General features: G+C 47.5%; 1 protein-coding gene across 1 annotated transcript in view; it reads right to left on the bottom strand.

Moving 5' to 3' along the window:
- The window catches only part of PLXNA4 (plexin A4), a gene marked incomplete at both ends in the record, with an annotated part of 438,455 nt that overhangs the window by 6,120 nt on the left and 407,113 nt on the right, over window positions 1-25,222 (bottom strand). The window contains 4 exons of the mRNA XM_081331751.1: window positions 14,691-14,903; window positions 18,893-19,062; window positions 22,038-22,228; window positions 24,513-24,612. Coding sequence (XP_081187877.1) covers window positions 14,691-14,903; window positions 18,893-19,062; window positions 22,038-22,228; window positions 24,513-24,612 — 674 coding nt within the window. The remainder of the gene's footprint in view (window positions 1-14,690; window positions 14,904-18,892; window positions 19,063-22,037; window positions 22,229-24,512; window positions 24,613-25,222) is intronic.

Genomic DNA, 25,222 nt, shown 5'->3' on the forward strand with positions numbered 1-25,222 from the left:
TCTTCTTAAACACTTCCAGTGTTGGAGCATTCACCGCTCCTGGAGGCAGGTTGTTCCACTGGCTAATTCTTCTAACTGTCAGGAAGTTTCTCCTTAGTTCCAGGTTGCTTCTCTCCTTGATGAGTTTCCATCCGTTGCTTCTTGTCCTGCCTTCAGGTGCTTTGGAGAATAGCTTGACTCCCTTTTCTTTGTGGGCAGCCCCTGAGATACTGGAAGGCTGCTATCATGTCCCCCCTGGTCCTTCTCTTCATTAAACTCGACATACCCAATTCCAGCCACCGTTCTTGATATTGTTTTAGCCTGCAGTCCTCTGATTATCTTTGTTGCTCTTCTCTGCACTCGTTTTGTCTGTTGCAGGGGGGGAAACCCAGTCCCCGCCACAACGTTGTAGCTTCCAGGCCAGGAGGAGAGTGACTTCTGCTCCTCCATAATGACCTGCTGAAAGGCAGCCATGCACTTTATAAATAACCGCCCTGAGTCCTCAGGGAAAGGGCGGTATATAAATGCAATAAATAAATAAATAAATAAATATTCCCTGCTCGCTGATCCTGCTGAGTGGAACATGAGAACGCGCCCGGGTATTATGCCCGATTAAAAAAGGAATGGTGCTCGCGCAAGAAAACCAACGGTGACATAATCCACTTTGGAGAGGCGGGCGGGCTGTGTTGTGAACTGTTTATGAACCGCTTTGAGGCACTCAGTAAATCAGACTCACCCCAGTGGAGCCTTCCCTTTTAACTTCCCTCCTGGGAGAGAAATGCAAATGATTGGATTGACTATCCAAACCTGGTTTTCTTCCAGCCTGTTGCATAGACTAGAGAGCTGGCAGCAGAGTAGCTCGAACGTTTGCCAAGTCCAAGCTAATCTATGATAAGGGGAGGGGGGGGAGTTGTTTGTGTGTGTGTGTGTGTGTTTGCAGCCTGTAACAAGACAGCCCCTGATCTAAACGTCTTTCCAACAGCAGGCACGGCAGGGCAGAGCTGGCTGGCAAGGGGTTCTCGCTCCAACGTGCAAAGCTGTGGTATATTGCAAAATGTTTAGCCAGTATCTGCTAGCTCAGGGATCCCCAGCCCCCGGTCCTTGGACTGGTCCTGGGCTGCGGCGTGCCAGCAACGGGTCCACACAAACAAGCAAAGCCCCATCTGCGGGATGCAGGCAGCACACAAATCCACGCACCCTCCGGTCGGCGGAAAAACCTCTCTCCACGGAACCGGCCCCTGGTGCCCAAATGGTTGGGGTCCTCTGTGCTAGCTGACCTCTCCAAGACTGCCTCCAACAGCTGGGTGGTTTTAGAATAAAGGACACCCCACCCCCCCACCCCCACAAAAATATCAAGCTAATTCAAATTCAAGTGTAGCCTGTTGGCCCAGAGATGGTCAGGTCATCAATTGTTGGGGGTGCAAAAACCGTAGCGATCCACAGGTTAGGACAAGGGTAGGCAACCTCGGCTGTTTTATGACTCATGGACTTCAACTCCCAGAATTCCTGAGTCAGCTATGCTGACTCAGGAATTATGGGAGTTGAAGTCCATGAGTCATAAAACAGCCGAGGTTGCCTACCCCTGGGTTAGGAGAAGGGATCTTGGAGGGTGACACTGCTGACGTTGGAAAGAGGAACCTGTTACAGGTAGTATCTCGACTTACAATGGTTCATTTAGTGACCGGTTCAAAGTTACAACGGCACTAAAAAAAAAGGGACTTATGCCCATTTTTGCACACCACTGTTGCAGCATCCCCACGGTTACGGGATCAAAATCTGGATGTTTGGCAACTGGCTCCTATTGATGACGGTCGCAATGCAACCTTCTGACAAGCAAAGTCAAGGGAGAAGCCGGATTCACTTAACAACCGTGTTGCTCACTTAACAACTGCACTGATTCACTTAACAACTGTGGCAAGGAAGGTCATAAAATGGGGCAGTGGCAGTAGAAATAGCAATAGCAGTTAGACTTATATACTCCTTCACACTGTTTTACAGCCCTCTCTAAGCAGTTTACAGCTTCAGCCTATTGCCCCCCCCCGCCACAACAATCTGGGTCATTTTACCGACCTCAGAAAGATGGAAGGCTGAGTCCACCTTGAGCCGGTCAGGATCGAACTGCTGGCAGTGAGCAGAATCAGCCTGCAATACAGCATTCTAGCCGCTGGGCTACCCTAGCAAAGCTCATTTAACAAATGTCTCCCATAGCAACATAAATTTTGGGCTCCACTGTGGTTGTAAGTCGAGGACAACCTGTAAGTCTGAACTCCTCATGCCAGAAGATGGAAATTAAACCAAACATGGTACAAAAAATCTGACACACACACACACCACCACCCGTAAATGCTTTAAGCCTTATCTGGGGTTTTTTCCAGGCAAGAGCTGCCAGTCGGGGAGATTCCTGTATTATGGCCATAGAGCAATAAAGTAGCTAGTTTGAACATGGGTATGTGTAGTCTAACTCAAATGCTTTGGCCACCTAATGAGAAGGAAGGACTCACTGGAGAAGAGCCTCATGCTGGGAAAGGTGGAGGGCAAGAGAAGAAGGGGACGACAGAGAAGGAGGTGACTGGATGGAGTTACTGAAGCAGGAGGCCTGAGCTTAAATGGACTCCAGAAGATGGTGGAGGACAGGAAGGCCTGGAGGAATGTTGTCCACGGGGTCGCGAGGGGTCGGATACGACTTCGCAACTAACAACAACAAATGCTTAAATGGAAATTAAATTAAATTAAATTAAAAGGTGGGGAGGAAAGCCATGGCCAATCTAGATAGCACACTAAAAAGCAGAGACATCACCCTGCCAACAAAAGTGCGTATAGTCAAGGCTATGGTCTTCCCAGTTGCAATGTATGGCTGTGAAAGTTGGACCATAAGAAAGGCCGAGCGCCAAAGAATTGAGGCCTTTGAACTCTGGTGCTGGAGAAGACTCCTGCGAGTCCCTTGGACTGCCAGGCGATCAAACCGGTCAGTCCTAGAGGAGATCAACCCTGACTGCTCTTTAGAAGGCCAGATCCTGAAGCTGAAACTCAAAATACTTTGGCCACCTAATGAGAAGGAAGGACTCACTGGAGAAGAGCCTAATGCTGGGAAAGATCGAGGGCAAGAGAAGAAGGGGATGACAGAGAAGGAGGTGGCTGGATGGAGTCACTGAAGCAGTAGGCGTGAGCCTAAATGGACTCCAGAAGATGGTGGAGGACAGGAAGGCCTGGAGGAATGTGGTCCACGGGGTCGCGAGGGGTCGGACACGACTTCGCAACTAACAACAACAACAAAACAATAAAGTAGCTAGATTAAACTCTACTACACATGCGGGTCCGGCTGTTTGCAATCGACAATACAGATCGTCCTCGTCTTACCCCTGCAATTGAGCCCCAAATTTATGTTGCTAAGCGAGGCATCTGCGAGATGAGCTTCAGCCCATTTCACGGCTTTTCTGGCCACGTTCCTTAAGCGAATCCCTGCACTTGTTCAGTACGACACATGGCTGTCAGGCGAATCTGACTTCCCCGTCGACTTTGCTGGTCAGAAGGCCGCAAAAGGGGATCACCTGGCCCCAGGACACTGCGACCGTCATAAATACAAAGCGGTTGCCAAGCGTCCGAATTTTGATCCCGAGATGCTGCAACGGTTGCGTGAAAAGCGGTCGTAAGTCCCTTTTTTTGCCCCGGAGCTGTGGGTCGGACATGACTTCGCAGCTAACAACAACAACAACGTGTAGTCTGGCTGTTCAGCTCTGATAGTTTCTGCTGTGTCCCTCTTCTCTTCTGCTCTCCCTCCTTCTCCTGTCATAGCTCAGGTGCTCTTATGTCCTGGGAGAGACAGCCAGCAAGAGACAGACCTCGTGAAGCTCTTCCAATATCAACCTTGAATGCCAGCCAGGATGGCATGACAGATTAATTTGCAAAAAGCTGGCTCTGGGTGCCTATTCCTGTCAAAGGCTCGGAGATACCTCTATTACTCTGGACCAGTCAAGCTTCCCTGGAAAAAGAGGCCGGAGGACAATGGCTGGCTGTGACAGATCTACGTTCTGTGTTTGGGTAATTGACTTCTCCGCTTGAGGAAGGACTCTTAATGGCCCGCTGGGCTTCAGGCAAGACCTGGGATATTTTGAAGAGTATTTGTTTACCATCCAACAAGCTTACAACAAGGTAAAATAATAGAAAACATTAAAACCATAAACATTTAGATTAAAGTTAAGCAAGATCGCTAAGGAAGGATGCAGTGTACCACAGGGTTGAAGGAAAAGAAGGACCAGGGGTGACGTGATAGCAGTCTTCCAATACCCCAGGGGCTGCCCCAAAGAAGAGGGAGGGGGTGTCAAGCTATTCTCCAAAGCATCCGAAGGCAGGACAACAACAACAACAACAATAATAATAAAGTTGGAAGGGACCTTGGAGGTCATCTAGTCCAACCCTGCTCAGGCAGGAAACCCTATACCATTTCAGACAAATGGCTGTCCAGTCTCTTCTTAAAAACTTCCAGTGTTGGTGCATTCACCGCTTCTGGAGGCAGGTTGTTCCACTGGTTAATTGTTCTAACCGTCAGGAAGTTTCTCCTTAGTTCCAGGTTGCTTCTCTCCTTGATGAGTTTCCATCCGTTGCTTCTTGTCCTGCCTTGAGGTGCTTTGGAGAATAGCTTGACTGCCTCTTCTTTGGGGCAGCCCCTGAGTTACTGGAAGTCTGCTATCACGTCCCCGCTCTTCCTTCTCTTCATTAAACTGGACACACCCAATTCCAGCAGCCGTTCCTTATATGTTTTAGCCTCCAGTCTCCTAATCATCTTTGTTGCTCTTCTCTGTATTCTTTCTAGAGTCTCAACAACTGTTTCCGTCAAGAGACGGAAACTAATCAAGGAGAGAAGCAACCTAGAACTAAGGAGAAACTTCCTGACAGTGAGGACAATTAACCAGTGGAACGTCTTCAGTCCTTCTTTTCTCTAGGCTGGCCATACCCAATTCCTGCATATGCCTTTTTTCATATGTTTTTACTCTCCAGGCCTTTAATCATCTTAATTGCTCTTCTCTGCACTTGGGCAACCTGTTGCAAGTTTGGCCAACGTTGCAAGAGGGCTCCGGAACAAGACACCTCCAAGAGGCTTCAGGCCAACTCTCGGCGCGCAGAGGCGCACGTGTGCCTGCGCCGCAAGGAGACCTTTCCTTCCTTTGACTTGGTTTGACAGCTCATCGAAATGCGAAACTTCGTTAACGATTATCGTCTCCCCTCGTGCTGTAATCTACTGGGGTGGTCCGGTGTTTTTTTTCCCCGCTGTGTCATGGAGCTAATTATCTTGTGAGGGTCTTTGGCGGGGGGGGGGCTGCTGCTGCCGCTCATTACGAAGCTCGTTAATAATCATTTAGCATATGAAATGCCGGTAATGAGACCATGTGTTGCAGACAGAAGATGGCAATTATGGGGAATGACATATTTATGCAACCACTCTGCCTTCTCAGGTGCAGGGGGCACCAAAGTCTTCATCAGAAGCTCAGAAGAATCACGACTCAAAGGAAACTCAACCAGGTGAGGGTGGCAACCTAGTGGTGCCAACCTGCTTTGGGGTTTGTCCACTGGTTGAAATCCATCTAGCACCGTGGTGGCGAACCTATGGCACGGGTGCTACAGGTGGCACGCAGAGCCCTCTCTGTGGGCACGCGCGGTGTCGCCCCAGTCCTAGGCCTTCAGCTGGGTTTTATAAAACCTTTTCGCTTGAGGCCTCCGACGCCGTGTGCAAAAAAAAAAAAAGGTTCAATCAATCAATCAAATTCAACTTCTCGCGGGGGAAAAAAAGATCTCGCAAAGTTGGAATTGATTGATTGAACTTTTTAGTCCCACCCAGTCTGCCGTTACCACCGCAGCCACGCCCACCCAATGGGCCACGCCCACCCAATGGGCCACGCCCACCCAGGACCTGACGATACATAAGTGGGTTTTGGGTTGCAATTTGGGCACTCGGTCTCTAAAAGGTTCGCCATCACTGATCTAGCAGAAGACAGAGAGGTTGATGCCCGCACGACTAAGGATATCAACACGGGACATTTTAGCTCCGGGGTTTATTATATAGGTAGTCCACGACTTACAACAGCTCGTTGAATGGCTGTTCCAGAGTTACCACAGCTCCGGGGGGAAAAAGGGACTTACGACCGCTTTTCACACAACCGTTGCAGCATCTCGGGATCAAAATTCGGACGCTTGGCAACCGCTTTGAATTTAAGACGGTCGCAGTGTCCTGGGGCCAGGTGATCCCCTTTTGCGGCCTTCTGACCAGCAAAGTCGACGGGGAAGTCAGATTCGCCTGACAGCCATGTGTCGTACTGAACAAGTGCAGGGATTCGCTTAAGGAACGTGGCCAGAAAAGCCGTAAAATGGGCTGAAGCTCATCTCGCAGATGCCTCGCTTAGCAACATAAATTTGGGGCTCAATTGCAGGGGTAAGACGAGGACGATCTGTATTGTCGATTGCAAACAGCCGGACCCGCATGTGTAGTAGAGTTTAATCTAGCTACTTTATTGTTTTGTTGTTGTTGTTAGTTGCGAAGTCGTGTCCGACCCCTCGTGACACCATGGACCATGTTCCTCCAGGTTTTCCTGTCCTCCACCATCTTCTGGAGTCCATTTAGGCTCACGCCTACTGCTTCAGTGACTCCATCCAGCCACCTCCTTCTCTGTCGTCCCCTTCTTCTCTTGCCCTCAACCTTTCCCAGCATGAGGCTCTTCTCCGGTGAGTCCTTCCTTCTCATTAGGTGGCCAAAGGATTTGAGTTTCCACTTCAGGATCTGGTCTTCTTAAGAGCAGCCAGGGTTGATCTCCTCTGGGACCGACCAGTTTGATCGCCTCACAGTCCAAGGGACTCGCAGGAGTCTTCTCCAGCACCATAGTTCAAAGGCCTCCATTCTTTGGCGCTCGGCCTTTCTTATGGTCCAACTTTCACAGCCATACATTGCAACTGGGAAGACCATAGCCTTGACTATACGCACTTTTGTTGGCAGGCAGTAAATAGGCAGTAAACAACTTCATTGTTTATTGCCTGTAATACAGGAATCTTCCCAGACAGACAGTTCACCTGGGAAAGACCAGGTGAAGCTGCAGCCTTTCTCAATCTTGAGCACTTGACACCCCAATAAACAAAGTGATTATTTATTGTTAGCTCAAGCAAACAGTTGTAAAGGCCTAACATCAAAAGCATCCATAACAACCGTGAGCACTTGACAAAGGAAGTGTAAACTCTACTCCTTTACTTAGTACATGCTTGCCAGGCCTTGTCGCATGTCCCAAAGCAGCAACTTTGCTGACGTGACAAAGGCTGCCTTGAGTTGTGCACTAAATCCAAATAACGGATATATCGTACAGGATAACGGATGCGATGCTGCTTGATCGTTAGCGGAGGAAAGATATGAAAACACGGGGAGTCCTCGACTTATGACAGCAGCTGAGCCCAAAAGGTCTGTCACTAAGCAAGAAATGAATTTTGCCCCTTTTTACGACCTTCCTTGCCGAAGTTGTTAAGCGAACCACGGCCGTCGTTAAGTTAGAAATACGGGTGTGAAGTGAATCGGGGTTCTCCATTGACTTTGCTTGTCAGGAGGTCACAAAAGGGGATCGCACGACTCCGGGACCTGCAACCGTCATAAGTACATGCCAGTTGCCAAGCGTCCGAATTTGGATCATGAGACCGTGGGGAGGCTACAACGGTCGTAAGTGTGAAAAACGGCCATCCGTTCCTTTTTTTTTTTCAGGGCCACTGATAATTTCGGTCACTAAATCAACGGTTGTACATTAAGGCGCTACCTGTGCCCAGGGCAGATTAACGCCTCAGAGATGTGCCGATGTTCTAATGCAGAGGTCCCCGGCCCTTTGGGCACCAGGGGCCGGTTCCGTGGAGAAAACTTTTTCCGTGGACCGGAGAGTACGCGTGGTTTTGTGTGCTGCCTGCATTGCGCAGATGGGGCTTTGCTTGTTTGTGCGGACCGGATGCTGGCATGCTGCGGCCTGGTACCGGTCCACAGACCGGGGGTTGGGAACCCCTGTTCTGATGTTCTGCTTAGCAGCTCCTATTTTTCCTATTTTCCTGATGATGGGCACTTCAATCCGCTTGGCGAGTCTGCGCCGGTTAATCCTCAAGAAGCCGGCATTCCCGTTTTTTGTTACCGTCGTTTGAGAAGCACCCCATTGCTCTTTCTTTCTTCAAGCTTGGCTTGAGCTCATTTGTCAGGAAGAGAGGCCCAAACCCGCTAAAGACTTCTGTGTTGTAGGCAATATTAAAGGCTATTTTGCTCAACTCAGCCGCGGCCGTGTTCCCAATTGACCAGATAATTATTTTTAGGATTGGATGGAGGCCTCGGCTTCTCCCGATGCAGTTTCTTAGCAACCCAAAGGCAGCACAGGAGATACCTGGCTTAATTATGCTCCCGTTTTCCACTCCAGGCCGACGTTATCGAGGATGAGAGGAAAGACTAGCTGCTTACAAGCCCTGGGAGGAAGGGTAGTAAACGTTGCTAGGGCTTTGCAAAGGCTGGCTGGGTCACTGACCAGACTACAGGCGAGATGGGCTCATTATATCGGCCAGTGTTGTGACGGTCAAGTTGTCTTCTCTGATCTCGGTCCAGGAGAAGGCCGTGGGTCCTTCGGGATGCTGTCAGAGGAAACAGCGTGGGTTTGGACTTCCCAGCGAATTTATTCTCGGAGCCAGAAAAGGATAAATTCTGCTGGGAGGCTAATAGCATGGTGTGATGTTCCTGGAGACATTTAATTATGAGCTAGTCGACCTGTCCCTGTCGGGTCATCGTTTGAAAGGCATTGCCTTACCTGAGCAGAGAAAAAGAATGAGCAAGGAAACCCAACAACAACAGAGGGAACAAGTCCTCCTTCTGACTTCCTGTCGGCTTCCCCACTGAATTTCCTTGTGGGAATCTGACAGGAAACATTGGACACCTCCCTTCCCCTTCCCCTCCCTCCCTCCCTCCCACCATTCTTCCCTCCTTCTCTTCCCTCCCTCCCCTTCTTCCTTCCTTCCCTCCTGCCTCCTTCCCCCATTCTTACCTCCCCCTCCTTCTCCTTTCCTTCCTTCCTTCCTTCCTTTCCTTCCTTCCTTCTTTCCTCCTGCCTCCCTCCCCCATTCTTACCTCCCCCTCCTTCTCCCTCCTTTCCTTCCTTCCTTCCTTCCTTCCTTCCTTCCTTCCTTCCTTCCTTCCTTCCTTCCTTCCTTCCTTCCTTCCTCCTGCCTCCCTCCCCCATTCTTACCTACCCCTCCTTCTCCCTCCTTTCCTTCCTTCCTTCCTTCCTTCCTTCCTTCCTTCCTTCCTTCCTTCCTTCCTTCCTTCCCTTCCTTCCTTCTTTCCTCCTGCCTCCCTCCCCCATTCTTACCTCCCCCTCCTTCTCCCTTCCTTCCTTCCTTCCTTCCTTCCTTCCTTCCTTCCTTCCTTCCTTCCTTCCTTCCTTCCTCCTGCCTCCCTCCCCCATTCTAACCTCCCCCTCCTTCTCCCTCCTTTCCTTCCTTCCTTCCTTCCTTCCTTCCTTCCTTCCTTCCTTCCTTCCTTCCTTCCTTCCTTCCTTCCTTCCTTCCTTTCTTTCCTCCTGCCTCCTTCCCCCCATTCTTACCTCCCCCTCCTTCTCCCTCCTCTCCTTCCTCCCCTTCTTCCTTCTTCCTGCCCTCCCTCCCCTTCCATTCTTCCCTCCCTCCCTCCCTTTATCCTCCTTCCCCTTCCCCTCCCCTCCCCTCTACTTCCTGTACAACAAAACGAACACCCTCCATCCCCTCCCTACTGAGTCACCGTGCTCTCCACCCTCCTTAAGTTGACCTGACCCGAATTTGGGTCACACGATGGTGGAGTCACTGGAACAGTCCTAAGGGTGAGGGCTGCTCATGAGTTACTTTCTTCAGCACCTTCATAACTTCAAACGGTCGCTAAACAAATGATGTAGCTGCCTCCAAGTCTTGCGTCTTCAGTCTAATTTTTTTAGGTCTTTTATTCTTTCCTTCATAGAACATGGAAGATAGAATCACAGGGCTGGATGGGACCTTGGAGGTCTTCTAGTCCATCCCCCCTGCTGCAGCAGGAGACCTTATACCATCCTGGTCAAATGGTTGTCCAGCCTCTTCTTGAAAACCTCCAAGGATGGAGCACCCACAACTTCTGGAGGCAAGCAGTTCCACTGGTTAATTGTCTCACTGTTAGGAAGTTTCTCCTTAGTTCCAGGTTGCTTCTCTCCTTGATGAGTTTCCATCCATTGCTTCTTGTCCTTCCTTCGGGTGCTTTGGAGAATAGCTTGACTCCCTCTTCTTTGGGGCAGCCCCTGAGATACCGGAAGGCTGCTATCATGTCACCCCTGGTCCTTCTCTTAGTTTGACTAGCCATTACACAATTCCTGCCACCGTTCTTCATATGTTTTAGTCTCCAGGTCTTTAATTAATTGTTCTTGTTGTAGGGTGAATCTCTCTTTAAGGCTTACTTCTAACTTTATATATTTTTTTAATCTGTAATGATCCTGTTACTTCTTGTCCTGCACTATGTGCTTTGGAGAATAAATCCATAAGTCAATCCGGAAGGGAAGGCAGTATATATGTCCCCCCTGATCCTTCTCTTTGATTGTCTAGACCAGGGGTGGGGAGCCTTGGCTCTTTTATGACTTGTGGACTCCAACTCCCAGAATTCCTCAGCCAGCCACAAGTCATAAAGGGGGCCATAGCTCCCCATGCTGGCTCAGGAATTCTGGGAGTTGAAGTCCACCAATCATAAAGGGGCCATAGTTTCCCATGCTGGCTGAGGAATTCTGGGAACTGAAGTCCACAGGTCAACCAACTTCCAATGGAACTTAGGACTGCCTCCGACCTCCGCTCATTCCGCCGGGACCTGAAAACATGGCTCTTTGAGCTATCAGGCCTAGACTGAGGGGTTTTAATTGGGTTTTAATGTTTTAACTTTTTAAATTTTGGGCTCTAAATTTAATTAACTGTTTTACATTTTTTAACTTTTGTATGGTATGATTTTAATTGCCCTGTAAACCGCCCTGAGTCCTACGGGAATAGGGCGGTATATAAGTTAAATAATAAAATAAATAATAAATAAAGGGGGCCATAGCTCCCCATGCTGGCTCAGGAATTCTGGGAGTTGAAGTCCACAAGTCATAAAGGGGCCATAGTTCCCCCATGCTGGCTCAGGAATTCTGGGAGTTGAAGTCCACAAGTCATAAAGGGGGCCATAGCTCCCCATGCTGGCTGAGGAATTCTGGGAGTTGAAGTCCACAAGTCATAAAGGGGCCATAGTTCCCCCGTGCTGGCTCAGGAATTCTGGGAGTTGAAGTCCACAAGTCATAAAGGGGCCATAGCTCCCCCATGCTGGCTCAGGAATTCTGGGAGTTGAAGTCCACAAGTCATAAAGGGGCCATGGTTTCCCATGTTGGCTCAGGAATTCTGGGAGTTGAAGTTCACAAGTCATAAAGGGGACCATAGTTCCTCACCCCTGGTCTAGACACACGTAGCTCCCTCAACCATTCATCATTTCCGAGGTAGGTAAAATGAGGACCCAGATTGTTGGGGGCAATTAAGCTGACTTTGTAATAATGCCGCTTGGGGGTGTGTGTGAAAGCCCTAATAAGCAGGCATATACATAGAATGAAGGCTACTGCTAAGCTTGTAAGCCGCCCTGAGTCTTCAGAGAAGGGCGGGATATAAATGGAATAAATAAATAAATAAATAAATAAATAAATAAATGTGGTTTAGCCTCCAGACCCCTCATCATCTTTGCTGCTCTCCTCTGCGCAGACCAGAGTCAAGCACTGTCAGATTGACCCTCCAATACAGGCAGTCCTCGATTTACGACCACAATTGAGCCGAACATTTCCATTCCTAAGCAAGAAGTTTGTTAAGTGAGTGTTGGCCCCATTTTACAACCTTTTTTGCCACAGTTGTTATGTGAATCACCGCAGTTTATAAGTTAGTAACACAGTTGTTTAGTGAATCTGGCTTCCCCATTGACTTTGCTTGTCAGAAAGTTGCAAAAGGGGGTCACGTGACCACCACCCTGGGACCCTACAACCGTCATAAGTACATGCCAGTTGCAACCGTCATGAGGCAGTTGACCAGCATCCAGATTTTGATCACATGAACACAGGGATGCTGCAACGGTCGAAAGTATGAAAAACAGTGATAAGTCACTTTTTTCAGTGGTCTTGTAAATTGACAGCTACCTGTAATGCTCTTATAGAGAGAGAAAGAAGAGAGAGAGAGAAAGAGAAGAGATTGAGAGAGACAGAAAAGAGAGGGAAGAGAGAAAGCAGAGAGAGAAGAGAGAGAGAATGAAGAGAGAGAGAAGAGAGAAAAAGATAAGAAGAGAGCAGAGAGAAAGCAGAGAGAGGACAGAGAGAGAAAGAGCAAGAGAAGAGAGAGAAAGAGAAGAGAAAGCAGAGAGAAAAGAGAGAAAGAAGAGAGAAAGCAGAGAGAGAAGGGACAGAGAGAGAAGAGAGAGAGAAAAAGAGAGAAGAGGAAAAAAGATAAGAAGAGAGAGAGAAAGCAGAGAGAAGGGACAGAGAGAAAGAGAGAGAGAAAAAGAGAGAAGAGAGAGGGAAGAGAAAGAAGAGATTGAGAGAGAGAAAAGAGAGAGAGAGAAGAGAGAGCAGAGAGAAGAGATACAGAATGAAGAGGGAGAGAAGAAAGAAAGGAGAAAAGACAGCAGAGAGAAAAGAGAGAAAGAAGAGAGAGAGAAGGGACAGAGAGAGAAGAGAGAGAGAGAAAGAGAGAAGAGGGAAGAGAGAGAGAGAGAAAAGAGATTAAGAGAGAGAAAAGAGAGAGAGAAGAGAGAAAGGAAAGAGAGAGAAGAGAGAAAAAGATAAGAAGAGAGCAGAGAGAAAGCAGAGAGAGGACAGAGAGAGAAAGAGCAAGAGAAGAGAGAGAAAGAGAAGAGAAAGCAGAGAGAAAAGAGAGAAAGAAGAGAGAAAGCAGAGAGAGAAGGGACAGAGAGAGAAGAGAGAGAGAAAAAGAGAGAAGAGGAAAAAAGATAAGAAGAGAGAGAGAAAGCAGAGAGAAGGGACAGAGAGAAAGAGAGAGAGAAAAAGAGAGAAGAGAGAGGGAAGAGAAAGAAGAGATTGAGAGAGAGAAAAGAGAGAGAGAGAAGAGAGAGCAGAGAGAAGAGATACAGAATGAAGAGGGAGAGAAGAAAGAAAGGAGAAAAGACAGCAGAGAGAAAAGAGAGAAAGAAGAGAGAGAGAAGGGACAGAGAGAGAAGAGAGAGAGAGAAAGAGAGAAGAGGGAAGAGAGAGAGAGAGAAAAGAGATTAAGAGAGAGAAAAGAGAGAGAGAAGAGAGAAAGGAAAGAGAGAGAAGAGAAAAAAAGATAAGAAGACAGAGAGAAAGCAGAGAGAAGGGACAGAGAGAAAGAGAGAGAGAAAAAGAGAGAAGAGAGAGGGAAGAGAAAGAAGAGATTGAGAGAAAAAAGAGAGAAGAGAGAGGGAAGAGAAAGAAGAGATTGAGAGAGAGAAAAGAGAGAGAGAGAAAGCAGAGAGAAGAGATACAGAATGAAGAGGGAGAGAAGAGAGAAAGGAGAAAAGACAGCAGAGAGAAAAGAGAGAAAGAAGAAAGAAAGCAGAGAGAGAGAAGGGACAGAGAGAGAAGAGAGAGAAAGAGAGAAGAGGGAAGAGAGAGAAAGAAGAGAGAAAAGAGATTAAGAGAGAGAAAAGAGAGAGAGAAGAGAGAAAGCAAAGAGAGAGAAGAGAAAAAAAGATAAGAAGAGAGAGAGAGAAAGCAGAGAGAAGGGACAGAGAGAAAGAGAGAGAAAAAGAGAGAAGAGAGAGGGAAGAGAAAGAAGAGATTGAGAGAGAGAAAAGAGGGAAGAGAGAAGAGAGCAGAGAGAAGAGATACAGAATGAAGAGGGAGAGAAGAGAGAAAGGAGAAAAGACAGCAGAGAGAAAAGAGAGAAAGAAGAGAGAGAGAAGGGACAGAGAGAGAAGAGAGAGAGAGAAAGAGAGAAGAGGGGAGAGAGAAGAGAGAAAAGAGATTAAGAGAGAGAAAAGAGAGAGAGAAGGGACAGAGAGAAAGGAAAGAGAGAGAAGAGAAAAAAAGATAAGAAGACAGAGAGAAAGCAGAGAGAAGGGACAGAGAGAAAGAGAGAGAGAAAAAGAGAGAAGAGAGAGGGAAGAGAAAGAAGAGATTGAGAGAAAAAAGAGAGAAGAGAGAGGGAAGAGAAAGAAGAGATTGAGAGAGAGAAAAGAGAGAGAGAGAAGAGAGAGCAGAGAGAAGAGATACAGAATGAAGAGGGAGAGAAGAGAGAAAGGAGAAAAGACAGCAGAGAGAAAAGAGAGAAAGAAGAGAGAGAGAAGGGACAGAGAGAGAAGAGAGAGAGTAAAAGAGAGAAGAGGGAAGAGAGAGAGAGAAGAGAGAAAAGAGATTAAGAGAGAGAAAAGAGAGAGAGAGAAGAGAGAAAGGAAAGAGAGAGAAGAGAAAAAAGATAAGAAGACAGAGAGAAAGCAGAGAGAAGGGACAGAGAGAAAGAGAGAGAGAAAAAGAGAAGAGAGAGGGAAGAGAAAGAAGAGATTGAGAGAAAAAAGAGAGAAGAGAGAGGGAAGAGAAAGAAGAGATTGAGAGAGAGAAAAGAGAGAGAGAAGAGAGAAAGGAGAAAAGACAGCAGAGAGAAAAGAGAGGAGAGAAAGCAGAGAGAGAGAAGGGAGCGCACGCGCGCGCGCGCGCGCACACACACACACACACACACACACACACAGTCAGACCTACCTTTCTACCCAGTTCTTGTAGCTGGGGATATCCTTGGCATAAAGCAGTTTATTAGATGGGGAATCTTTGCCCAAACGGTGCTCTGAGGTTGAACAGGAATCCATGAAAGTTTGCGCTACCACCGATAAGCAGGCATCTGTGATGCTGTTCTTGTGAATGTCGAAGACAAACTGCGGATTTTTGATCATGTTCACCCAAAACCTCAATGGCAAGCTGAGGTCAAAAGATAGAAGAAAAGACATGGCGGTGTCACTATTTTTAAAACTTAAATACGAGTCGTCCTCAGCCAATCTCAGTGTATACATGGTTGCACTTTGACAATAAAGGTTCATTCATTCACTGACTTCACCACCACAGTTAGAAATGGAACTACCATCCCTAAAGTGATGGGGTTGCTGAGCGAGTCATTCCCAATTTTACCACCTCTTCTGCCAGGGTTGTTAAGCGAGTCACCACCACGGTGGTTAAGCTTGTTAAATGAATCTGGCTTTCCCCGTTGACTGGCTCCTTGGAAGCCTCCTATGCAAGCTGCAATGGGTCCTAAGTCTGGGGAAACGGTCATAAATCTTCTGTGCCGTTGTAATTTTGAAAAACGCTACTAAAGGAATACTTGTAAGCTGAGGAATTCCTACAACTGAAGGCCAAAGAAGAAGGGAACAAGAGAGGATGAAATGGTTAGGTAGTGCCATCGACACAACAATCATGAATTTGGGCAAACTCCAGGAGACAGTGGAAGACGGGGGTCCTAGTGTCCGTGGGATCACCAGGGGTCGGACACAACTTAGCGACTGAACAACAATCACAAAGCCATGTAACACTGCGATTTGGATCACCCTCCCTTACACACTGTCCATAATGTTAAATCGGCTTTCCGTCATATTGGCTGTGAACGAGACAACTTGGAAGCCGTAACAACTTGGAATAATGCATGCAGTTTTGGTCATCGCATTACAAAAAAAAAGAAAGAAAAAAGATGTTGAGATTTTGGAAAAATGGACTTATTCGTTTATTCAAATGGAGTTTGGAGAAGTGCAGAGAAGATCAACTCAGATGATTAAAGATCTGGAGACTAAAACCTATGAAGAACGGTGGCAGGAATTGGGTAATGGCTAGTCAAACGAAGAGAAGGACTAGGGGGGACGTGATAGCAGTCTTCCAATATCTCAGGGGCTGCCCCAAAGAAGCGGCAGTCAAGCTATTCTCCAAAGCAATTGAAGACAGAACAAGAAGCAATGGATGGAAACTCATCAAGGAGAGAAGCAACCTAGAACTAAGGAGAAACTTCCTGACGGTGAGAACAATTAACCAGTGGAACCACCTGCCTCCAGAAGCAGTGAATGCTCCAACAATGGAGGTTTTTAACAAGAGACTGGACAGCCACTTGTCTGAAATGGTATAGGATCTCCTGCTTGAGCAGGGGGTTGGACTAGAAGACCTCCGAGGTCCCTTCCAGCTCTGATTGTACATCTGGAGGTCACCACTTTGGAGAAGCTCTCTGTAATGTTTCTAGATCACCTCTAAGCAGATGTTTTGACTGAGCGGACAAAAAAAAAATTGCCCCCAAGGGTTCCTCCTGAGTCCATTCTCCTCACTCACCTTCTCAAATGCCAACACCCGCCATTGTTTTAACCCAAGACAAATGTCTTCCACCTCCATCCCTTCTAAGACATTTCTTGGCCATTTCATTAATGTCCTCATGATTCTCTCTTTTTTTTCTGAATTCCCTGAATCCCTCTGGGTGTGGTTCTCTTTGCAGCGAGGAGCGGGCGATAAGTGAAGAAAACACGGTGAAGAAAGAGGTTGGGGAAACGGACATGGAATTAATGGAATCTGCTCAAAACCATGTCTCCGTTCCTTTAATCCCGCTTTCAACGCCCACCTCTTTTTTCCCCTCTTTAAAGAAGCCCCCCCCCACCCAGTGGCTTCAATCAGCCTTAAATTAGTGCCACAGACGATGTTAATAATATGCTAATGTTTTATTAGTTCCACCTTTCTTTCTTTCTTTCTTTCTTTCTTTCTTTCTTTCTTTCTTTCTTTCTTTCTTTTCTTTCTTGTCTTTCTTTGCTTTCTTTCTTTCTTTCTTTATCTTCTTTTCTTTCTTTCTTCTCTCTCTGCTCTCCTCTTCTTTTCTTTCTTTTCCCTTCCCTCTTTCTCCCTTCCTCTCTTTAATTTCTTCCTTCCTTCCTTTCCCTTTTTTCCTCCCTTCTTCTTCCTTTTTTCCTCCCTTCCTTTCCTTCCCCCCTTTTCTTCCCTCTGTTCCTTCCCTTCCCTTTTTCCCTCCCTTCTTCCTTTCTTCCTTTCCTTTCCTTTCCTTTCCTTTCCTTTCCTTTCCTTTCCTTTCCTTTCTCCTTCCCTTCCCTTCCCTTTTTCCCTCCCTTCTTCCTTTCCTTTCCTTTCCTTTCCTTTCCTTTCCTTTCCTTTCCCCTTCCCCTTCCCTTTTTCCCTCCCTTCTTCCTTTCCTTTCCTTTCCTTTCCTTTCCTTTCCTTTCCTTTCCTTTCCTTTCCTTTCCTTTCCTTTCCTTTCCTTTCTCCTTCCCCTTCCCTTTTTCCCTCCCTTCTTCCTTTCCTTTCCTTTCCTTTCCTTTCCTTTCTCCTTCCCCTTCCCTTTTTCCCTCCCTTCTTCCTTTCCTTTCCTTTCCTTTCCTTTCCTTTCTCCTTCCCCTTCCCTTTTTCCCTCCCTTCTTCCTTTCCTTTCCTTTCCTTTCCTTTCCTTTCTCCTTCCCCTTCCCTTTTTCCCTCCCTTCTTCCTTTCCTTTCCTTTCCTTTCCTTTCCTTTCCTCTCCTCTCTTTTCCTTTCCTTTCCTTTCTCCTTCCCCTTCCCTTTTTCCCTCCCTTCTTCCTTTCCTTTCCTTTCCTTTCCTTTCCTTTCCTTTCCTTTCTCCTTCCCCTTCCCTTTTTCCCTCCCTTCTTCCTTTCCTTTCCTTTCCTTTCCTTTCCTTTCCTTTCCTTTCCTTTCCTTTCCTCTCCTCTCCTCTCCTCTCCTCTCCTCTCTTTTCCTTTCCTTTCCTTTCCTTTCCTTTCCTTTCCTTTCCTTTCCTTTCCTTTCCTTTCCTTTCCTTCCCTTTCTCCTTCCCTTCCTTTTTTCTTTTCTCATCACTCCCATTTTGTACATCCATTCTATTATCTCTTTGCATAATTCAGGGACTTCTCTACAACGCCCTAAACTCTGAACTTTCCCATCTATACCCAGGTTTTCCTACTTAAATCCTCATTGTCTTGGTTTTTCCCTTTAAACGGCAATTCATTCCAGTCCAACAGAAGAGGAGGAGAAGGACCGGATGGATGAGTTTCAGGGGATCCGTCACATCAGCCACTCTCAGACCTCAACTTACAACCATTCAATTAGCGATCGTTTGACATTACAACGGCACTGGGGAAAAAAGGTGACTTATGGCTAGTCCTCACGCTTACGGCGACTGCAGCATCCCCAGGGTCTCGTGATCAAAATTCGCGCGCTTGGCAACCGGCCTGTACTGATGACGGCGGCCGCGTCCCGGCGTCACGTGACTGCCGTTTGTGACCTCTCCCCGGTTGGCTTCGAGAAGCCAAGTTAACGGGGGAAGAGAAGCTGGATTCGCTTAACGAATGCGCGGTTCACTTAAGAACTGCAACGATATTTCTTAGCAACAGGGCTTTTTTCCTCATAGAACGCTCAGAACGGAGTTCCGGCACCTTTTTTGGATGGAACCTTGTAGGGTAGGCAAGGCGGGTTTGTATGACATGTGTGAGTTCCGGCACCTTTTTCTTTTACCAAAAAAGCACTGCTTAGCAAGGATCGCACAGTCCAGTGTGACTCACTTCGGAACCGCCTTGCATAGCAGCAGAAATTCTGTTGGCGACAGTATTCACAAGTCAAGGACTTTAAATTTTGAGAGCGTTCTCCAGACGGCCTTCCCTTTGTCGGTCCCGCCGGGAGGCAGTGGCGTAGCGTGGGGGGTGCAGGGGGGGCCGGCCGCACCGGGCGCAACATCTGGGGGGGGCGCATTAGATGCATTTTACTTTAATTACATCAGTATTTTCATAACAAACAATACATGTGCTTAGGGGGTAAGGGTTTCTTTAACTAATCTGGTGGAAGAGACTCGAGTGCTAAAATCCACGGGTTAGGGGGCGCAAATTACTTGCCTTGCCCCGGGTGCTGACAACCCACACTACGCCACTGCCGGGTGGGCAGGTGTGCCGGACTCTTGGGAAGCACTCACCAATTGCTCTTCCAGGTGTGCCGCACGTGAGGATCGTGGATGTTGTGCTTATCGGCCTGCTCATCCAGGAAGTCAAACATGTACTTGATGGCCAGGGGCAGCGCACTGCCCCGATGTGCCGTGCTGAAGATTGTCTCAAAGAGGTCGTCCACAAACTTCTGCAAAGTGCCCTTGATAATCCATAAAACGAAACGTTAAAACCAGAACGATTGAGGATTCCAGGCTTTAAAATGACTAAAACCAACATTGTAAACTAAAACCAACATTGTAAATTTAATCCTTTTAACTTTTGTACTTCTATTTATATGCCCTGTTCACCGCCCTGAGTCCTTTGGGAGAAGGGCGGTATAAAAATTTAATTAAATAATTAAATAAATAAATAAAATAAACGTTTCACGGGGGGGGAACGCTGGGAAGAGTATTGTCTTCCAATATTTTGAGGGGCTGCCCCAAGAAGATGGGGTCAAGCTATTCTCCAAAGTGCCTGAAGGCAGGATGAGAAGCCACGGATGGAAACTAACCAAGGAGAGAAGCAACCTGGAATTAAGGAGACATTTCCTGACAGTGAGCACAATTAAATCAGCGGTCAGAAGTTGTGGGTGCTCCAACACTGGAGGTTTTGAAGGAAAGATTGTATCAGCCAGTTGTCCAGAATGGCATAGGCGTAAGGAGGTTGGACTAGAGGACCTCCAAGGTCCCTTTAATCTGTTCTTCTGTGTTCTCTTGGGCCATCCCAGAAAATTATCCCAGGGTCTAGGGTTCGTTCAAGGTCTTGCAAAACGACACAAAATGACCCAGGACCAAAGGCAGCTGGGTCTTGTTTGAGAAGACTGGTTGAACTGACTTTGTTGAGAAGAAATAAATAGCCAAGGTGGCATTCATGGCCCCATCAGGGGCAGGGCGAGGTCAGAGTGGGGGAGAAAAAAAGGGGGGCCGGCATCCCCCACAAAGGGACCCCCACCCACCCACCCACCATTTGTCTCTGGGGAAACCACTTCCTTCCCTGCCTGCACCGGTCCCGAGTTTGCTCTGCTGGGCTTGGCGCTTGGAAAGTGTCAGCAAAATCGGCGCTACATAAATCGCCCAGCGTTGGCGGTGAGCAAGGAAAAGATGGGAGGCGCTGAGTGTTAAACCACCTTTGCGGTATTCCCTGGGCAGAAAGTCAACAACAGAGCATTATTAAAGCTGTCACACAAATCATCTCGCCTGAAGCACTGCACTTCGGTGACAGCCAGATGCTTGCTTCCTCTCCAAAACTTCAGCTGAGGTCAACACCTCGGTGGAGAGAGAGATGGCTTCCTTGTCAAGCAACCTATTTGGGAGTCCTTCTCTCTCTCTCTCTCTCTCTCTCCTTCTCTCTCTTCCTTCTCTCTCTCTCTCTCTCTCTCTCTCCTTCTCTCTCTTCCTTCTCTCTCTCCTTCTCTCTCTTCCTTCTCTCTCACTCTCTCTCTCTCTCTCCTTCTCTTCCTTCTCTCTCTCTCTCTCTCTCTCCTTCTCTCTCTTCCTTCTCTCTCTCTCTCTCTCTCCTTCTCTCTTCCTTCTCTCTCTCTCTCTCTCTCTCCTTCTCTCTCTTCCTTCTCTCTCTCTCTCTCTCCTTCTCTCTCTTCCTTCTCTCTCTCTCTCTCTCTCTCTCTCTTTCTCTCTCTTCCTTCTCTCTCTCTCTCTCTCTCTCTCCCCTTCTCTCTCTTCCTTCTCTCTCTCTCTCTCTCTCTCTCTCTCCTTCTCTCTCTTCCTTCTCTCTCTCTCTCTCTCCTTCTCTCTCTTCCTTCTCTCTCTCTCTCTCCTTCTCTCTCTTCCTTCTCTCTCTTCCTTCTCTCTCTCTCTCTCTCCTTCTCTCTCTTCCTTCTCTCTCTCTCTCTCTCCTTCTCTCTCTTCTTTCTCTCTCTCTCTCTCTCTCCCTTCCTTTCTTTTGTACCTCTGTCTCTTTCTGTTTCTCTGTCTCTTTCTGTTTCTCTCTCCCCCCTTTCTCTCTCTTTCTTTTGTATGTCTTTTTCTCTCTTTTTTCTGTCTCTCTGTCTCTCTCTTTTACTCTTTCTCTCTCCCCTTTTCTTTCTCTCTTTTGTATGTCTTTTTCTTTCTCTCTCTTTTCTCTCTCCCTCTTTCTTTTACTCTTTCTCTCTCCCCCTCTTTCTTTCTCTTTTTTTGTATCTCTGTTTCTCTTTCTCTTTTACTTTCTCTCTCTCCCCCCTCTTTCTTTCTCTTGCTTTTGTATCTCTCTCTCTCTCTCTCTCTCTCTCTTTTACTCTTTCTCTCTCCCCTTCTCTTTCTTTTGTATCTCGGTCTCTTTCTCTTTGTCTCTCTCTCTTTCTCTTTTACTGTTTCTCTCTCTCTCTCTCTTTCGCTATGTCTCTTTTTGTTCCTCTGTCACTCTGTCACTCTTTCTCTTTCTTTTTCTTTCTCTCTCTCTCTTCTCTCTCTCTCTCTCTCTCTCTTTTTCTGTCTCTGTCTTTCTCTCTCCTGTCTTCTCCTCCTGAGGAACCCCTTGCAGATGAGAAAGGAGATGGAACAGGACCATTTCCGGAAATGGTGAAGAATGCTTACATCAGGAAGGTACCACCAAAATTAGGATTTAATTCAGAGGTTTGTAACCTTGGCAACTTTAAAGGCTTATGGAAGAATTCCCCAGCCAGCCATGAAGTCCACAAGTCTGAAGGTAGCCAAGGTTGAAACACCCCTGGTTTAATTGATCAGAGCTGCAGGAAAGAGGCAGGACCTCACTGACGGTCTCACGGTTGGAAGTATCTCTTAGAACTTTGATAATTTACCATGTTGGCTTCACTAGGTTGAAGACAAGGAATCCAACAATAAGCAATCCTCCTCCTCCTCCTCCTCCTCCTCCTCCTCGTCTCTACAACCCACCCCCTTTTAATAATTTAATTTAATTTAATAATTTGATTTCTATACCGCCCTTCTCCCGAAGGACTCAGGGCGGTGAACAGTTTTAGCACTGATGATGTTACCTAGTTGGGTAATGAAACGCCTGCAAGAAAGCAACCCAGCTCAGAGAGCACCCAGGATCCCACAATTCAACCCTGAGCTACAAAGATTCTCTTTTATTGGCATAATTCCATTTTTTTTCTGTTTCCCCCCACCCCCACCCCCTTCCCTTTTGGGCTCCAGGCCCTTTTTTTCCAGCCTCGCCCACCTTGGTGGCTAGCAGCCTTGTCAGGTAGATTTCAGATACCATCTTGCTCCCTCGATCCCCTTCTTTCTGATCGCCATGCTCGTGGTTCTTCACTAAATGCCACATCTTGACACCACTTTCCAGGTCGGGCGTAATCATGGGCGTCCGGGAACGCAAGCTGTCTGGGCTTCCGGTGTAGCGGATCATGTTTTCTGAAAGCACAAACGGGACACAAATCCTTGAACATTTTCTTCCGAGGTCTAAGTGGGGAAGGGGGGGGAAATTGAAACTGTGAGGGAATCCTTGGTGGAGCCTTGGTGGAGCAGTGGGCTAATGCCTCCTTAAGTAACACCAGCTGCCTGCAATTAGTGCAGGTTCGCATCCCACCAGGCTCAAGGTTGACTCAGCCTTCCATCCTTCCGAGGTAGGTAAAATGAGGACCCAGATTGTTGGGGGCAATAAGCTGACTTTGTAATAATGCCGCTTGGGGTGTGTGTGAAAGCCCTAATAAGCAGGCATATACATAGAATGAAGGCTACTGCTAAGCTTGTAAGCCGCCCTGAGTCTTCGGAGAAGGGCGGGATATAAATGGAATTAAAATAAATAAATAAAATAAATAAATCCTTGGTGTTGTCTGAGCTTGGTTGTTTTCTTGCAGACGTTTCATGGCCCAACTAGGTAACATCATCAGTGCCACAAGAGGCTTGTGCTGTATAAAAGCAGAGGGCAAACCCCCCTCCCTTCTAGCACTGATGACGTTCCCTAGTTGGGTCATGAAATGTCTGTAAGAAAACAACCCAGCTCAGAGAGCACCAAGGACCACACAGTCCTCCTCCTCCTCCTCCTCTTCCTCCTCCTCTCCACAACCCCTCCTTCTACCACTGATGTTACCAAGTTGGGTCATGAAATGTCTGCAAGAAAGCCACCTAGCTCAGAGAGCACCAAGGTTTTTGTTCTTCCACTTCTCTTTCTCCTTCTTCTCCCCCTTCAATCCTCCCCCTCCTCCTCCTCCTCTTCTTTCTCCTCCTCCCTCACTCCCCTTCTAGCACTGATGATGTTACCTAGTTGGGTCATGAAACATCTGCAAGAAAGCAACCCAGCTCAGAGAGCACCAAGGTTTTTGTTCTTCCACTTCTCTTTCTCCTTCTTCTCCCCCTTCAATCCTCCTCCTCCTCCTCTTCTTTCTCCTCCTCCCTCACTCCCCTTCTAGCACTGATGATGTTACCTAGTTGGGTCATGAAAGAGAGCACTTAAGGATCCCTCATTTCAACCTTAAGCTACCAATATTTTTCTTTACTGGATTTGAACTGCTTTTTCTAAGAGTAACTGGAGCAGTGTATTAAGGAATGAGTTGTTAGTCTAAAAAATAGCTGCATCGAGACGTTCAAAGTTTGATTTGGTCCCTTCCAGTCTTGTTATTCTGTTCTGTTATTTGTTATTTGATGTACTTGGTTCTGGGGTGTAGGCAGTGGTGGGATTCAAATATGTGAACAACCGGTTCTCTGTGTGGATGCCGCTTCCGGAAGTCCATTCTGGGCCTGGGAAACAAAAAAAATTAGCTACCGGTTCTGCCAAAGTGGTGCGAACCGGCTGAATCCCACCACTGGGTGTTGGACATTCAACTCCAAATTATATATTATTTCCCAATATTTTGGCCATATTTTATTATAGAGATAATTCTGTAATTTGTCTTCCTCAGGGCTTGTCAGGTTGTTACTGTCCTCTCATTGTGTAAACCAGGGATGTGGAACCAGGGCCCTTGTATGACTTGTGGACTTCAACTCCCAGAATTCCTGAGCCAATATGGCTGAATGGCTACTACGTGACGTGTGGACTTCAACTCCCAAAATTCCTGAGTCAGCATGGCTAGATGGCCTTTTTATGACTTGTGGACTTCAACTCCCAGAATTCCTGAGCCAATATGGCTGAATGGCTCCTTCATGACGTGTGGACTTCAACTCCCAAAATTCCTGAGTCAGCATGGCTAGATGGCCTTTTTATGACTTGTGGACTTCAACTCCCAGAATTCATGAGTCAGCATGGCTGGATGGCCCTTTTATGACTAGTGGACTTTAACTCCCAGAATTCCTGAGCCATCATGGCTGGATGGCCCTTTTATGACGTGTGGACTTCAACTCCCAGAATTCCTGAGTCAGCATTGCTGGCTCAGGAATTCTGGGAGTTGAAGTCCACACGTCATAAAAGGGTCATGGTTCCCCACCCCTGGTCTAAACCATCTGGAAAGGGACAGTCTACGTCAGGGGTAGGCAACCTCGGCTCTTTTATGACTCGTGGACTTCAACTCCCAGAATTCCTGAGCCAGCCATGCTGAGGGGAAAGGGAGAGGTCTCCATGCTTAGCCATGCTGGCTCAGGCATTCTGGGTGTTGAAGTCCACCAGTCACAAAAGAGCCAAGGTTGCCTACCCCTGGTCTATGTCCTCACTGACTTTTGCCTCCTCTGTGGTCCCACGTGCTTCTGATGGAAAAGTTCTTACCGTACTTGCTTGCAGAAGTCCTCGAGACGGTGAAATTGTTCACAGCATTGTAAGCAGTAACTTGCTTGGACACCAACGCCACCAGAGACCCATCTGGCACCTAGAAAAGGAACGAAGCTTCATCAATCCGATGCGGTCGTGCAAAAGACACCAACGCAGTACAGGTACTCCTCAATTTGCAACCACAGCTGAGCCCAAATTTTTGTTGCTAGGCGAGATATTTGTTAAGTAAGCTTTGCACCCATGTTATATCTATAGAAGGTGTGTGTGTGTGTGTGTGTGTGCGCACGAGCACGCACACGTGCCCGCGCAAGGACTCAGCGGTTAAAGAAGTTGAGCTTGGAGAACTCACCGCTCGGATCTGAGACCTGAACTTGGCGTAACGGGGAGAGCTCCTGTTCCTTGAAGCCTCCTGCTCCTGCCCACCTAGCCGTTCGAAAGCAGGCAGATGCGAGTAGATTAATGGGTGCCATTTTGATGGGAAGGCAAGAGCGTTCCGTGCGTCTTTGGCATATAGCCAGACTGGCCACATGACCACTAAATTGGCATCGGACAACACTGGCTCCCTCGGCCGAGGAACAGAGAGGAGCACCAGGCCCCGTCAGACACAATGGACAGGGAAAACTTTGCCATACAAACACACACACACACACACACACACACACACACAAATATATCTCAAAACTATATTTTGACTGATGGAAATACAC

Source organism: Vipera berus, assembly GCF_964194415.1.
Source record: "Vipera berus genome assembly, chromosome: 6".
NCBI lineage: Eukaryota > Metazoa > Chordata > Lepidosauria > Squamata > Viperidae > Vipera > Vipera berus.